Raw genomic sequence first — 17,044 nt, forward strand, 5'->3', positions numbered from 1 at the left:
TTGCTCATCTTTAAGGTAGGGATAAAAATATGACTTACCTTAAAAAATAATATAACTTACCTTAAAAAAATAATATAACTTACCTTAAAGGGATCGTGTGAGCATAAAATGGGAGAATCCATATAAAGCACATGAGTATCTGACACATGTTAAGTGTTGGTTATTCTAAGTACTAGTTATTAATGACATGTGGCCAACGAGGGACTAGGCTGTCTCCTGCTGTTCCCCTGCTGTGAGGGCACCCCACCTCTGGCAGTGCTGTAGGCCTCAACATTGCCCGGGGGCCCTGCGTGATGGCCGAGTGGGCATGTGGTGATCAAAGGCCTTGAGCTCTGCTTGATGGAGTCCCTGCCCTCCCGCTCTCCCCCTTGTTTTGATTGCGAGTTGCACACAGGTCTTGCCACAGCTTCCTTCTCGATCCGTCTGTCCCATGGACAAAACCTTCCCCGACTTCTGCTTGGCGAAAGCCAACCACTTTTCCGCTGCAGGTGTGGCAGCCCCTTCACATCTGGCTTGCATGAGGAAGCCCTAAGATCCACGTTTTCATTTCTCATGGACGGGAGGGAAGAAGTCAGTGAGCAAGTGCCTTGTGTAACCATGACAGGTGTCTGTGTCCAAGCAGAACCCAGTCTCTGACATGAGGGTTGACTTGCTTCAGTCCTCATCTTTTGCTGACCCTGCCAGCATCTGAGCACCTTTCCTGGGTTGGGGAATCCTATCTAATAAAAGGGTAATATGCAAATTAGACGTCACTCCGCTGCAAAATGGCGGCGCCCATAGCCACAAAATGGCGGCGCCCAGTGTTCTCGGCCCCGCCAGAGTCCCCCAGTCCAACCCCGCCAGAGTACCCCAGTCCAGCCCCTCCAGAGTCCCACAGTCCGGCTGGGAGGCACTCGCGCTCCTACGCAAATGATGAAGCCCCACGCACCGGCCGGTCCCCCGCCGCCGCCGCCACCGCCGCCACCACCGCCCGAGGGGGACCGGCCACCGGACCGGCCGGGGCGTGGGGCTGTCAAAGACCCAGCCGCACGCCCCGGCCGGTCCGCCGCCGCCGCCACCGCCGCCGCCGCCGTGGCAGGTTAATTTGCACACACAGGTGCTGGGCGGAGAGCAGAGTAGTAGAGCCAGTGGAGAGTGGAGCGGCTTGGGGAACTTCACTTCCCAAGCCACCAGACAGAGAGCAGAGAGGGAGAGCTGGCGGTTTGGAGGAATTGGCAGAGCGGGAGGCCGTGGGACGGAGACAGAGCAGGAAGGGAAAACCCAGAGTGCGAGGAGCACCAGGAATTCTGGGACTCATAGTTCTGGTGGCAGACAGATCTCCTAGACACTAGAGCAAAGTGAGTCTGTAGCAAGTTACTGTTGCAGTGGGAAATGGAGGGAAAGCAAAGGTGAGAGACATAAGTAAAATCAGAGTGTCTAGGAAAAATTAAAGGGAAGATATCCTAAAACTTCCAGGAAATCTCCACCAATGAAGCAAAGAAAAAAAAAATGCCTCTATTATTCTGTGAGCAACAAACCCAACTGGGTTGGGGTCTCAGACTATTCTCTCATATGATTGCAAAGACAGACAGAAACTCCCAGATTGAAGAGGGCTCCCAGATTGGAGAGGGTGCAGGTCGGGCTGAGGGACCCACCTCCTGTGCATGAATCTTCATGCACCGGGCCCCTAGTCTCCTATAAGAGTCTTAGCGGAGGCAGAGCCCAGCCTTCCTCTAAGGAAGTTCAAAAGCCCAAATGCTTGCTCTCCTTGCCCTGAGCTTGGCCAATCAATGCTTGGTTTTTAATCAAGAGCAAGTGATGCAAAAAGGCAGAACAGTGAACTGTCCTGCCAACGATTCTGGCAGTGGCCACGCGCTGTGTCTGTTGACAGGGGTACTGGTGGCGGAGAACTTATTGAAATGATACTTTATGTAATGAAAAGTTAACCTTCAAAATGAAAACAGAAACGGCAGCGTTGGACTAGAATAATGGCTTTCAATTCATTTTGGCTGTGACCTCACATGCAGAAATATATTTTCCATTGTGACCCAGTAGACCCATATAAATCTATTTAAACAGATACAAACTGGGACAAAAGTTCCATGAAACAGCATTTACTCTTACTGTGAACAGTGTATCCTGCTGTTTTCTTTTGTAACCTATTTCATTTTTAAAGCTGTCCTACCTAACCCCCTGACTTGTTATTATGATTCACTATTAGGTTGCAATCCTTATTTTCAAACTCTGGAGTCGATGATCACTGGTCTATGATTCTTTATCTTTATGGAAACTGCCCTTTGCCGTGGGCTTTCCACTTTCCCCGAGTCCCTTGCTTTTTATTGTCTCTTTTGTTCAGTTAGCTCAAAATTATCATCATTGAATAAATAACTTTATCCATTTGGGTTTTTTCTTGGCTTCCCAGTGAGGGGAAAAACATTCAGATCAGGAACCCAATGATTAGAATTACACAGAATAGTGTGTGTTTAATGCTCGGTGTGATGGAAATGGTGTGTGTGTGTGTGTGTGTGTGTGTGTGTAGTCCCAAGGGCCTGGAAAACACTCAGTGGGGATCTGTAGATGCTGCTGACCCACGGTTTTGAAAGAGGCCCTATGTCCACCCTTTGAAATGCTCCCAGGTTCTTGCCATCAGGACTCAGTTCTATCCTCACCCCGTGCAGCTCCTGAGAGGAGGCCATACAAACTGTCTTGCTACCTACACTTTCCTAAATATTCAACCAAAAGACAGGTGGTATTTTTTCAATTCTGAACAAGGCTTTACCATGGCACACAAGCACCCCGCCATTCATTCCAAAAGCATTGAAATTCATTAAGAAAGGAAACTAGATTTTCTTATTACTGTTAGTCTAATTTGAATATTTGTATACATTCACATGTTGTTTTCCAGTGACTGTAATCCCTGACCACTGTAATGATAAAAAATACAGATTGGTTTTGTTTTGTTTTACTTTGGTTGTTTTGAGGGAGAAGGAAGGAGAGAGTCACTGTTTTGTTCTATTACACTTCCATTGTATCCAAGTTTGCTGGAAATACGTAGGACTGGATGTGACCGGAAATATTTTCCTTCTTGGGTTTTTTCGTGTTTTTTTTTTTTGTTTGTTTGTTTGTTTTGTTTTGTTTTTAGATCTGCTGTTAAGTTTATGCATGAAAACAAAATGAAACAAAGGCCATTCAAATCCATTATCAAGGTTACGGAATGCAGCCTGGGATATGGAGTAAAATAAAAATCACAGTGGCCTTTCCCTGCGTTTGGGGCTTCCTCACAGCCTTGTAATCAGCTCTGCTCAGCTTGTTTTCCTCCTCCGGAGACCCGAGGCCAGTTTAGATCACTGCTCCAGGCTCAGAACTGGCACTGCTCAGCACAGAAGTGCGGCTCAGTGCCTAAATCAGCACTTAGTAGATGCCCCACAGATTCTGGTGCTGAGAACTCTGTAATGGTTCCCCACTGCCTTCAGGATCAAGTTCAAAGGCCTAAACCCATTCTCCAAGGCTCCATCTGATGAGGCTTCTTCCCACCACTTTGCTCCTAATCCATTCTCTGCCGCTGAAGTGGTCTTTTTAAGCCATTAACACCCTCCAAAGACTTTGCACTGTGTTGAAAATAAAATCCAGACTCCTTAGCATGTGCCACATGCCCCTCTATGATCTGGCCCCTGCCTACCTCACTAGCCTCATTTCCTACCGCCTCCCCGTTTCATCACATCTCAGCCACAATGCCCTCCTTCTTTGTTTCTTGAGCACAGCTCTTCCTCATGCGATAGCCTTTGTAACTGCTGTTCCCTGAGCCAGGGACGCTATTCCACGTTTTCCTTCCTTTCCTCCAAGACTTCACTAGCTGCCTGTGCAGCCAGCCCTAAGTAACCTCCCTATTATAGCACCATTTGTCATTCCATTCTCCAAAGTGAACAGGTTTGTCTCCCCCTAGAAGCTTATCACCACGAGGGCAGGGAACAGGCCTGTCTTGTTCACCAGTATATTTCCCAGGCCTAGCCTGTGATGTTAATAAAAACCAGTGAGTGAATGAATATGGGCAGTGGTTTTCAAACGAGTAAGCGTCCAAATCACTTGGAGGCTTGTCAAAACAGACTGCTGGCTGGTTCCTCAGAGTTCCTGATTTGGTAGGTCTGAGTTGAGGCCCATGAATTTGAATTTCTTCCATCTTCTCAAGTGAAGCTGCACTTGCTGGTCTGGGGATCACATTTGGAGAAATGCTGGTCCCAGCCATAGCAAGTGCTTGAGTTGTGGGCTTAGATAAGTTTAATATTTCCATGCCGGTGTTCCCTGTCTCCTCTTCCTGGAAATCTGTTTCCTTTTTTCCTGCTTCAAGCCTCAGGCTGGGCGTCACTTCCTCCAGGAGGTCTTCTCCAGGATTAGTGCCCAAATCTATGTCCTCCAGCACTTGGTGAAAAGCAGTCCGCCCAACCTTATCACACTGCATGTGTCCCTCCGCCCCCCCCCCCCCCCCTCGCCCCGCCGGCACAGGGTAACCGCGTCTTCCCAGACCGCGAGTCTCCCAGGTCTGCTTTAGGCACGGGTGTGTTCCAGCTGGACACTCAGGCATGTTCCCTCCCAGCTCCATGCAGGCACGTGCTGCCTCTGAAAATGAAGTCAGGGCTGACCTCTCTGTAGCCCTAGACTCTGAGCTCCTTCTCAGTCCTCCTTGCACCTTTTCCTCTTACCCAACAGTGGCTTCTTCCGGGTCTCCAATGTTTAACTTCTCTAGCTTGTGCTCAAACCTAAACTGTTCCATTTATTTGGATGGCCTTAATCTACTATAATGACCCATGGAGGGGGCCAGGTTAGTGCCCAAATCTATGTCCTCCAGCATCTATTCCTTAAGGCAGAGCAATAAATGCTAAAATTGGTTCTAGGGGCCAAAAAAGAGAGGTTTCTTAATGGCTTCTCAAATTCCATTTTATCTTCCCGAATGCTGCTCTTTGCAGTGACCCACATTTTTCCAATCATTTAGAGAAACCTCAGTGCTGCTCCCTTGCCTACTGCGAAGTCCACAGGAGGGCAGAAGGGTGGAGAGCCCCCGGAGGTCTCAGGCTCAGGGTCCCTGGGTCCGAGGCGGGCTCACTTTGGGAGAAACTCACCTTGCTGTGGTGTTGGAGCTGCACCCAGCCTCCATAGCCGAACCTCTGCAGGGGGAGAGGCACAGTTAGACTGAAAGAGCAAAGCGGACAGGACTGCAATAAAGGGCATTTCTGAGGCAAAGAATCCTGAGCTCCATCCTTTCAAGTACCACCTTCCCATCTTCCCCTCATATCCACGCACCACTTATTCAATATTTATATTAAAATCCATTTACTTTCTTTCCTTAAATGCATTTATTCAGGAATAAGATTCTATATCATAGAAGTGCTAGTTTTACTTTTTATCCTCATGCAGGTTGCAATTTTAAAGTGAGGATTTATGTTAAAAATATTTGTTTCTGTATCAACTAAACTATTTCATCAGGAGAACATGGACAATAAGAACCACTCTTTAGGAAATGCCATATTGGAACACTGCTCTTTAAACAGTGTGTTGTGATCCATGAAATCAATTTAGTGAACCGTGAGTGACCCAGATGTTCTAAAAATACCAAGCAGTATATGGAGCAGATGGTGTTGGCGTTCCACCCATATTCCCTCCCCTTAACCCTTCTGTTCACACCAGCCCTTTTGCCACAGAAGCCAACTTTGGTCAGGCCCTTCTCGTACTAGTAAACTAGTGTCCACCTCCCATCAGCAGTCCTCAACCAATGACTGAGGATGCTTGTCTGTGAATACACTGAATACACTAGATCAAAGGTCTGGCTGGTTTGAGGTATACATTCTACACTTTCTTTGGATGCCTTGCTTTCCCTGTCTTTCTTCCTCACTCTACTGGTGTTTTCTAAGGTCACCTCCAAAGTAAACTTGCATTTGAATCTTTATCTTGGGGTCTGGTTCTTGAAAAACCCAAGCCTAGATAGTACAGGAATGGAGTGGAGTGGAGTGGAGTGGAGTGGAGTGGAGTGGAGTGGATTGGAGTGGAATGGAGTGGAGTGGAATGGAATGGAATGGAGTGGAGTGGAGTAGAGTGGAATGGAACGGAATGGAATGGAGTGGAGTGAAATCGAGTGGAGAGGAGTGGAATGGAGTGGTATGGAGTGGAGTGGAGTGGAATGGAGTGCAGTAGAGTGGAATGGAGTGGAGTGAAATGGAGTGGAGAGGAGGGGAATGGAGTGGAGTGGAGTGGAATGGCGTGGAGTGGAGTGGAATGGAGTGGAGTGGAATGGAATGGAATGGAGTGGAGTGGAGTGGAAGGGAATGGAGTGTAGTGTAGTGTAGTGTAGTGTAGTGTAGTGTAGTGGAATGGAATGGAGTGGAGTGGAGTGGAATGGAGTAGAATGGAATGGAATAGAGTGGAGTGGAATGGAGTGGAGTGGAGTGGAATGGAGTGAATGGAATGGAATGGAGTGGAGTGGGATGGAGTGGAATGGAGTGGAGAGGAGTGGAATGGAGAGGATTGGGATGCAATGGAATGGAATGGAGTAGAGTGGGGTGGAGTGGAATGGAGTGGAGTGGAGTGGAATGGATTGATCAGAATGACTCCCATGTGTAATTTTTCATTTCATGAAACTCTTGTTTCCATTATATGTGGATGTTTGTGCCGAGTCACAATATAAAATATATTTCTCCTTGACAGTTATGACTAAAAAATTTTGTAAGCCTCTGCCTAAGAACATATATGACTCGTGTAACTATAGTTTTTAAAATCTCATTGTTCATTCATTCATTCACTCTTCATTCATTCATTTCACAAACCCTCATGGAATCCCACCCATGACTGGCCTTACTAGGGCAGAGAAAATAAAAAGTGAAGAGCAGTTCTAGCCTGTGTGGAGCACAGTCTTGAGAGGGTGGGGCTGGATTGGGCAAGTACTTGAAAAGCCATAAACACATGTGAGACGTGCTGTGATTGAGTGATGCACAAATTCTCTGGGAGCCTGGAGGAGGGTTCTGACCCACAACTTGGGTCAGGTGATGCCAGGGAATGGAGATTGAAAAGGGCGTTTGAGGTCAGATTGGAGAGGAACTTCCAGTGGTCAACATTTCCATGCTCCAAAGCAGTGGCCCTCAAATTGTGATGTAAGAGGGGAGGGTATGGCAGCCAGAGACAGTGATGTGAAGAGCTCCTCAACAGCTCCAGGCATCACTGATGGATAGACGAGTTAAGGAAGCTGAAGGTCAGTACAACTTCTCCCGTGCTTTAGATGGATGAGACCAGCTAACAGTGGTTGGTTCTTATGTCATGACAGCGAGGTTGACTTGAGGAAGTCAGGTCTTGGCAGATCCCTCGTCCTAGCTCTGCTCGCCCCTCCAGACTGAGAGGAGAGGTCTGGGCCTGCAGCACAGGAGTGTTTGTGTGACTGTGTGTCTGTGACTTTGGTCGGCTCCAAAAGACTTAAGATTTTGGTCAATTTTATACCACCTGTATTCTACCTGCGTGTAAGTTTTGTTCTTGAGTTACAGCTCCTAGTAATCATCTTAGCCCTGGCTGGATTGCTTAGTGGTTAGTGCATCAGCCTGAGGACTGAAGGGTTTCGGGTTCAATTCCCAGTCAAGGGCATGTACCTGGGTTGCAGGTTTGATCCCTGGTCCCGGTGGGGGTGCATGCTCAAGGCAACCAATCGAGGAATTTCCAGTGGTCAACATTTGATGTGTCTTTCTCACGTCACTGTTTCTCTCTCTCCCATTCTCCCTCTCTTTCTTCCTCCTTTTAAAAAAACTCTCTCTTTAAAAATAAAACAATGGAAAAATATCTTCGGGTGAGGATTACAAAAACAAAAGAACCCCCCCCCCTCAAAAAAACAAATAATCAACTTAGCTCTGGATCTACCTGCTTCTCCCCAAGGGACATCAGAGGACCTGGCTCAGTGGGTTGGACACGCAAGGGAAATTGTGGACCAGGGGCCCACGTTCCTCCTCCCTGGACCCAGTTTCTCTATTGCATGTGTCCCCACACTCTCCTCCTTTCATGCATTCAATGCCCTTGTGCTTTCCCCCTCTCTGCCCCTGGATAAAGCTGCCCAGAGATAAAGTATGCTGGAGGAGGGGCTGGAATATGGCTTCCTTCAGTTATACTTCAGAATGAACTCTCAAACTGGAAATTTGCCATTGAAATCTTACTTTAATGTAGAAAAAAAAGTTTTTATTTTTCTTCTTCCCCTCCCTCCCTCTTTGTCTTTCATTCCTTCCTCATTCTCTTTCTTACTTTTTCTGAATTCCCTTTGGAACTTTAACCCCTACATAAATCAGCAGGTTACAAAGTACACCGTCTGGGGGAGGGCAGAGAGGCAGAGCGAGGCAGAACAGAGGGCTCTTGTCACACACAACAAACCACTTAGAAGATACTTGGCTTTGTTGGAGTAACTTAACATCTCGAAGTCACTGCTTCCTTATGTGTAATTGAGGTTAACACGTAACCTCAGCTGTGACTTAGGGTTTTGTGGGGATTCATGAGATAATTTTAGAAAACCACTGACACCAGACCTGGTTTATAGAAAGGCTCTCGTGGGTGCTAACAGTGGTGATGGCGATGGTGGATATGGTGGCAACAACAGTGGTGATGGCGATGGTGGAGGTTTTGGTGGGGATAATAGTGGTGGTAGTGGCAATGGTGGAGGATGTGAGCGGGTAGTGGTGAGGGTTGTGGTAATGAGTCTGGTGGCAGTGGTGGTACCAGGGATGGTAGTGGTACTGGTGGCAGGCAGTGATGGCAATGCGGGTGGCACAGTGGTGACAGTCTCTTCTATCCTTAGGTGGTAAAATAAGGCACACCCTGGGGTCAGACACTAAGCAGCACTATGAAGGAAGGAGCCCTTTGACACTGTGTTCCTCCCTCCCCTTTCTTGCAAAGCACAAAATTTGAATACTTTGTGCTTCTTCTAGGCCCCTTGCAAATACCTAACTTATTTGGGTCAACGTAATTCTGCTCCAAGTCTGGGATCCATTTAGCCCCCCAGCTCTCATCCTAGGTTGAAACAAGCCTGGGGTTGGAAATTTATGACCTTGGTGGTAATTTTGGTCCAAGCACTTGCCAGGAGGCACTTACAGTCTGAAGATATTTGGCTGACAAGGACCAATGTCCCATAGGAATTGATGGGCATGAAAAATACAAAACAAATTTAAAAATTCAAGGGCATTCATTTCTCTATATAAAAGATGTGCTTCTGAATTGGGAACATCTGAATCAGGTTGAGGAACTGAGTGACATTTTTAATGTCTTGGGCACCTCACACTTTCATACAGTAAATAATGAACCTCCGGGTGATGAAACCAAATATGTATTTCTTCACAGAGGTTGTTGAGAAGTTGAATTATGTCTGGGATTTTGTCTCCTAAAATCTTACAGTGATCAAGTGTAATTAAGTTATTGCTAATGAAAGAAGATGTACATATATGTTTTGTTTTGTTTTTTTACTAAAGGCCAGAATTTTTCAATGCTATTTAAAATTAGAAGAACCTTTGCAAGCCCTACTATTGGACACATCATTGGTGGTCAGTAGAGTTTTGCTGAAGGAAAAAGCCGAAAGCTTATTATCATCATTGTCTTGAGGAATAATCTCATGTGGATAACCTGAAACCACTTCCACCGTGGTTTCTTAGCCACCATGCTCCTATTTGTGACAGAGTGTGGGTACTGATTCATTAGAAACAATTTAATCAAGTGCCTTCTGATTCTGCTCTCATTTTGCCTCACAGATCTTAATTGTAACTCTGACGTATTAGCAAGTGAAAATGAAAAACTTTCTCAAATCCTAGTCTTTTGTAATGATTAGTTAATCATCAAGCCGGAATGTTGATTCTGCTTTTCTGTTTCTTTGTTGCATAAGGAGAGCAAGGTTTTTGAGGTGTGTCTATTAATATTTAATTTTTTAAAAGGTCAGGTTTGAAAAGAGATGTTAGTTCTTCCAAACAGGCTTCATCTTCTAACATAAAACTAGTACTGGTTTATCCTTTTCATTCTTTGATTGGAAAGTTTTAAAAAATTGCAAAGTTTGATCATCATCATCATCATTATCATCATCATCATGATGTGTATCTTGATTGCCTCCAAAGCTCCCAAAGATTGATGCTTTGAAATATTTTGCCCCCTAAGAAACAATTGGAAGGCAAAGGAATATCTGCTGGAACTATTGAACTATATGAACACCAAAGAAGATCTTCTCTTAACTACTGTTACTTCAGTACTCACTCTGACCACATAGACTGAAAATTCGGAGGGAGGGAGATGGGTCCCAGCACCACTTCACGTATTTTTGTTTATCTCACTCCTCCCAATTTGAAAACACAGAACTGTTTTCTGCTAGTTGTTTTTTCATAGGCTTGCCTGCACTTAAATACAAAACTCTACTATTTAATAGATCTGATTGCTTGACCTGCAGATTGGAAGCCAGGTTCCAATACCCCATGATGAACCCTAAGTGGATTTGGGGTGTGTTTGGGAGCGAGCTGGTGTCAAGGGAGGCACTTGGGGTGGGGGTGGCAAAAGGAAGTGGGGACATCCCTTATAGCAGTGCCATTCTCCTGGGCCAGCTCTCTCAGCTGGGAGTGGTGGTAGTGCTGGGGAGAGGCCGCATGATCCCACATAGGAGTCTAGGCTTATTTCTGAGTCTCCAGGACTTTATCAATTCAGCAGGGTTAATAATATAAATCCTATAAATTTTGCAGTTAGCAAGATTTTATGTGGATCAAATTACATACTGCTCCCTGGAAGTATAAGAGTATTATGATTATACTAGAGGCCCATTGCACGAAATTTGTATATGGGGGTGTGTGTCCCTCAGCCCAGCCTGCACCCTTTCCAATCTTGGACCCCTCGAGGGATGCTCGACTGCAGTCGGACATCCCTCTCACAATCCAGGACTGCTGGCTCCCAACTGCTCGCCTGCCTGCCTTCCTGATTGCCCCTAACCGCTTCTGCCTGCCAGCCTGATCACCCCCTAACCACTCCCCTGCCAGCCTGATTGATGCCTAACTGCTCCCCTGCCAGCCTGATTGATGCCTAACTGCTCCCCTGCCAGCCTGTTTGCCCCTAACTGCCCTCCCCTGCAGGCCTGGTCACCCCTAACTACTCTCCCCTGCAGGCCTGGGTCCCCCCCAACTGCCCTTCCCTGCAGGCCCAGTCACCCCCAACTTCCCTCCTCTGCTGGCCTGGTCACCCCTAACTGCCCTCCCTGCAGGCTTGATCACCCCCAACTGCTCTCTCCTGCTGGCCATCTTGTGTCCACATGGGGGCAGGATCTTTGACCACATGGGGGCAGCCATCTTGTGTGTTAGAGTGATGGCCAATCTGCATGTTACTCTTTTATTAGATAGGATGGCGAGGAAAACAGCATTCAGAACAGCAAGTTCCCATGTAGGCACTCAGACTCCTTTTGGAGGGGTGAGTTTGATGGGGTTAGCTTTTAGCATTGGCTGTAACAGGACAGCCTTTCAAAGATGATTCAGCATCATTTGTATTTTTCAATCCACAATGTCTACCACCCATCTTACCTAAAATACCAATGAACAAAGAAACACTTAAGGTTAACATCCTTCCAGGAGACAACTATGAGAAGAAAATTGTCTCCGCTACTTGCACAATGTGCCACTATTTAATCAGAGCTTAGGTTAATCCATTTTTCTTCACTTGGGATAAAAAGGTGAAACATTATCAATGGTGTGAAAGTTCTAGAGAACTCTTAAGATTCGATAAAACCTGATAATTAGCCTGAACAGAACTCAAGCCAATTTTAGATATCTTTCATGTCTCCCACCTTCCTAGTCATTTTATTCAGTTATAGTTATTCATTCAAAAGTTCTTAATGCCAAGAGGAAATATCCATCTTTGGAGAAGCACAGAGCAGAGTCTTTAGAGACACTCATTATGCGAAGGCCTCATGTCATTTTCTCTGGGGTTTTTGATGTTCCTTCTCTCTTGTTCATAACAAGGATTTACAGCTTAAAGAACATCAAAAAGGAAAGGTTTCAGGCAGCACCCTAAAATAGACTACAAAAAAAAAATCCGTAAGTTATCTCTTGGTGCTTCTAAGCCTTATTTTAAACATTTTGGAGAGGAGATATGTTGTAGAAATCCTGGAAGCCTGTCACATTCCATTTTTTAATAGTCTCTTACTTGAAACTATAACTTTCAATTCTGTAGTTGGCATGTATCTTCCCTTCCCAGCAGCTGAATATGTTATTCAAATGGAAGTGAAACTGCCTGACTTAAATTGTCCAGACATTTTAAAGAATGCTTCATTTAAGGGGAGAAAGGAATTTTGAGAAAGACTTACATCTTTGATCAATGTTCTTTCAAAATTAATATAAAAGTTATTTTTTTTAAAACTAAGAAATCAGAGTAATGAAATAATTTTAAAGCATTCGTAAAGCAGAGAAACTTAGCATCTAATTCCTCAAAGAAAAGCTAGGTTTGTAATAGAGGCATTGAGAAACCCTGGAGAAGTTCCAAAAATAATTCAGCAAATTAATCACCATTACCTTTTTTAGATCTGGCCATTCTTTTGGTAGAATATGATTATGGATGTCAATTTTCATCTCCACAGGATCAGAGGAGAAGCGTGTAAAGAAAGAAGTTTTGATATCAAGAGATGAACACCACGGAGTTAATTGATTTACTTTGCCCCTTCACAGCTACCTTTAGGCACTGGCCAGCAGGCCTGCTCAGCCAAGCCTGGGTTCACTGGAGCTGCCTCATTAAAGTTCAAAGTTCTGTTTGTCAACTTAGCTGTTGGTCAACAATTCTTTGGTAGCCAGGCTGTGTAGCACAAAATTATTTTTAAAAAGGACTGTACTAAACCTATGAATACAGCAGGTCCAAAATGGACTAATCTTTGTTTTTAAATATTTCAATTTTATCAATATATACACAGTAAAAAAAATCAAGTAGCACCTGGTTAAAAGAAAAGAAGAAATAGTTTTCTTTGGGAATTTCCTTGAGAAGTACTGGTCAAAGACCTAGTGAAAATTTTAGTTAAGGTACCAGATTGGTAATGCTCAAGTACTCCCTCCCCATCAATACCCAGAAAAATAAAATGCAAATACTTTCTGGAGAAAATAATTCCAACTGATTCCCTCAGATTAAGGTCAACAAAATATTGACTCATAAAAAATTCTACACACATGAGGAAAAAAGCCATCATGAGTGAGTGTCCACAGAAATAATAATAAATTTAAACCTCCAAGGACAAATATATTGGAGATTTTAAACATAGAATATACATTATATATATATATATTATATATTTAAAATAAAAGTTTAAAAATCAACCAAGAGACTATCAAATGATTGGCCAAGTTTGAAAAACAACAGTACTAAAATAGAACTGACATAAAAGAAACCATAGTAATTTAAATTAAAAATTCAGTGGAGGGTTAAACAACAGAGTAGACATAGTTGAAAAGAGAATTAACAAACTGGAAGAGAGACTTGCACAGAGAGATAAAGAGATTGCCCATATATAAAAGTGCCACAAAGTACAAAGGATAGAATAAGAAAGTCTAAAAGGAGTCTAATCAAAGTACTAAAAGAGAGGAGAGAGATATTCAAAAGGTAAGAGTTGAAATTTTTTTTTCTTGTATTTTATTGATTTTTTGCAGAGAGGAAGGGAGAGGGATAGAGAGTTAGAAACATCGATGACTGAGAAACACCGATCAGCCGCCTCCTGCACACCCCCTACTGGGGATATGCCCACAACCAAGGTACATGCCCTTGACCGGAATCGAACCTGGGACCTTTCAGTCCGCAGGCCGATGCTCTATCCACTGAGCCAAACCGGTTTTGGCTGAAATTTTTTAAGATCAGATGAGCCAACAGATCCAAGACTCATCCTAAATCAAGGAAGATTAACAAAAAGAACTCCATTTCTAGAAACCTTGCAATGAAACTGCAGAACACCAATAATAAAGATTAGATCTTATAAACTGTTAGAGAGAAAGAGAATGCCTTCAAAACTCAGTAATGAGACCGACAACCAACTTCTCACAGCAATAATGGGAGCCTTAGAATATTAGGAAATACACTCAAAAGGCTGAGAGACATTGTCATGCTCAACTATGCCCTTCCCACTCATACTCAGAAAAAGAAAATGCAAATCCTTCCTGGTGGAAATCATTCCAATTGAGCCCCTCCGTATGCCACAGATGAACCTGGAATTGTATACCTTGTAAAATTTTATTTTAACAGTGAGAGAGAAGTAAAGATATTTTCAAATAAAAACTGAGATTGTTACTGAGATTTTTACATATATATATGTATATATATATATATACATATGTATATATATATACACACACACACACACACACAGTTTATTGATTTTGTTTATCAGGAAATCTTGACTAGTTCAATGCATTATAAGTGCTTCATGAATACTTGATGATCTAATTAATAAATAAATAAACATGAATAAGTGGATAAAATGTCTTTAGGAGCATTTCCATCCAAGCCTCATGTGGAACTGCTGTATGAACGATTTCAGTCCTTATTCAATATCATGCAGCAACAAGTGCTATTCCCAGTATTTCCATGAATCCTGTGGCTCTTTTTATATTTGGAAAATTAGGTGTTCAAGGGTAAAAAGAGAAGCCAGCTTTTGAATTTTGAATTTTAAAAGCCTCAGCCTTGGTGATTGATGGAAAGACTTTGAGCCATAGACCTAGGATGATTTAGGGCTGAGACCAAATTTCCCCACTGCTGACGAAATAAAGACCTCCTAAGCCAGGCAGAGGGGTCAGAGAAAGAGGGGACGTGTGTTGATATTGTGGGTCACTGAGGAGTGCATCCCGATGCCTGCCTTCCACAGGCAAGCCTGGGGGTAAGGTGGAGGAAGACACCTCAGATAGCTCTCAAGATCTTGATCTGGTAGTAGAGGGGACCTATGCCTTTATTCCTAAGCAGTGCCTGAGAAGGTGGCAAGGAAATGTGGTTAAAGTTGTACCAGGACAGGGAAGCTTTAGATATGTAGGCAGTGTGCTCGAGGCTGAGCAAGGCAGGAGAGCTACAGAGTGATCCCCAAAGTAGGACAGAAGCAGCTGAAAGCAAGCCAGTCATGAAGGAGTCTTGGGGTGAGGGATGAGGGATGAGGAAGCAGACATCTGCATGTGTTGGTGATGGAAAGAAGATATTTCCGCATATGCCAATGTAGACAGGGACCCAAACTTAAAAAAAAAAATTTGTGATGTGTTACATTGTCAGTTCTCAAAAGGCACCATAACTAATGTCATCTTTGACCATGAAACACAATGGTTTGTCTTCTCTGAGCAGTTTAAGTTAATCTAATGTTTCATCTCACTCTGATAGACACAGTATAGCTTACCTATTTGCTTCAATGATCGAGACAATAATTTCACAGCAACACACATTCTATTCCAGTAAAAAAATATTTTTTAATCAATTGCAGGAATCGAGAATTAAGATTCAATCCAAGATATCCTTTGATTACATTAGCATTTGCCAGATCAGAGTAATAAAAAAAACTACTTCTACCTTTTAATGCTTTGGGCTACAAAAGAGTGATTGGGAAGGAGGGAGGTCTGGGATATTGATTTAGAGCATGGACTATAGCATATACTTACAAACTTTGTTACCTTGAGCAAATTACTTAATTCTCTATGTATTCATTTGTAAAATAGGACAACAATAGAACCTACCTTGGGCTGTTGTAAGGATCAAGTGAGTTAAGACATGGAAGACATATAAAGCAATGCCTACCTTAGAATAAGTGGTAGGGGGTCATCATTATTTTTCATAATATTATTGTCATATAGGCCCACCAGAGTTTAGATAAAACGTCAAGAAAAATGGATGGGTAAGAGAAATCCTGAAATAACTGAGATTAAGTTACTGCTATCTGATAGCATAAATACTTTGTATTAGTAATTGAGAGGTATTATAGAAAAGTAGAGTAACTTAAATTTTTTTCATACATTTATACAAGGATACACCTGAAATTTTGCAAACTCAACTAGGAACCACAGGTGTTATTATATGGGTAGGGAGTTTTGGGGGAGGTTTGGATTGATAATTCCATCCTGTATATTATCGATGGACATGAGCCACCTGAGGAGGCATGGAGACCAGAGTATAGATGGAGAGTTAGCTTATTAGGGGGAAAGGGGCTTTGAATAATGGGGACTAGGGGAACAGGTGGGAAGTTGCTCAGGGGACAGGAAGTGATGGAAATCAGAGTAAAGGTAGGAGGTTGGTTTTGTAGAAGAGGATCCTCTGTCATTTTAAGAGTGAAGGGAAGGATGAAAGGATAGGATGAGGCCAAGAAGTGTTGAATCAAAGGCAATCAACCATCAGGAACTACTAGTATCTATGGTTTTTTTAAGGTAGGAAGTTAGATCATCCACTGAGACAGGGTTAGAGATTTTAAACGAAAGGAACAGCTTTAAAATCGCATTTGAGTGGCTTGCTAGGTGACGAACAACAGCATAGGGGCTGCAGTGAGTAGACTTTAAGAATGTTTCATGGACAACCACCTGAAACACGCAAAATAAATTTTCAGTCCAGAAGAAAATGCAGCCAAAATGCACACTACATTTCTATTAGAGGAGCGGGATTCTGAACGAGTTTTTATCTCTGCATTTAAAAAATATTTTATAATGAAGTTGTAATATTCTGATATTTGGAAAGGTTTAAAAATACTTTTTAAAAAAATTTGGGATGTGTTACATTGTCAGTTCTCAAAAGTCACCATAACTAATGTCATCTTTGACCATGAAACACAATGGTTTGTCTTCTCTGAGTAGTTTAAGTTAATCTAATGTTTCATCTCACTCTGATAGACACAGTATAGCTTACCTATTTGCTTCAATGATCGAGACAATAATTTCACAGCAACACACATTCTATTCCAGTAAAAATATATTTTTTAATCAATTGCAGGAATCGAGAATTAAGATTCAATCCAAGATATCCTTTGATTACATTAGCATTTGCCAGATCAGAGTAATTAGTAAGATTCTACACTGGTAGAAAGAACTATGCCTACTGAAACTCAGGAAAA

At 43.3% G+C, this 17,044-nt stretch overlaps 1 protein-coding gene across 1 annotated transcript in view; it reads right to left on the reverse strand.

The window, feature by feature from the left end:
- The window catches only part of ACMSD (aminocarboxymuconate semialdehyde decarboxylase), a gene marked incomplete at both ends in the record, with an annotated part of 51,142 nt that extends 38,573 nt beyond the window's left edge, over window positions 1-12,569 (reverse strand). The window contains 2 exons of the mRNA XM_079781720.1: window positions 5,094-5,138; window positions 12,513-12,569. Coding sequence (XP_079637846.1) covers window positions 5,094-5,138; window positions 12,513-12,569 — 102 coding nt within the window. The remainder of the gene's footprint in view (window positions 1-5,093; window positions 5,139-12,512) is intronic.
- Between the last annotated feature and the right edge of the window lie 4,475 nt (window positions 12,570-17,044).

This window comes from Cnephaeus nilssonii, assembly GCF_951640355.1.
Source record: "Cnephaeus nilssonii genome assembly, chromosome: 10".
NCBI classification, from domain to species: Eukaryota; Metazoa; Chordata; class Mammalia; order Chiroptera; family Vespertilionidae; genus Cnephaeus; species Cnephaeus nilssonii.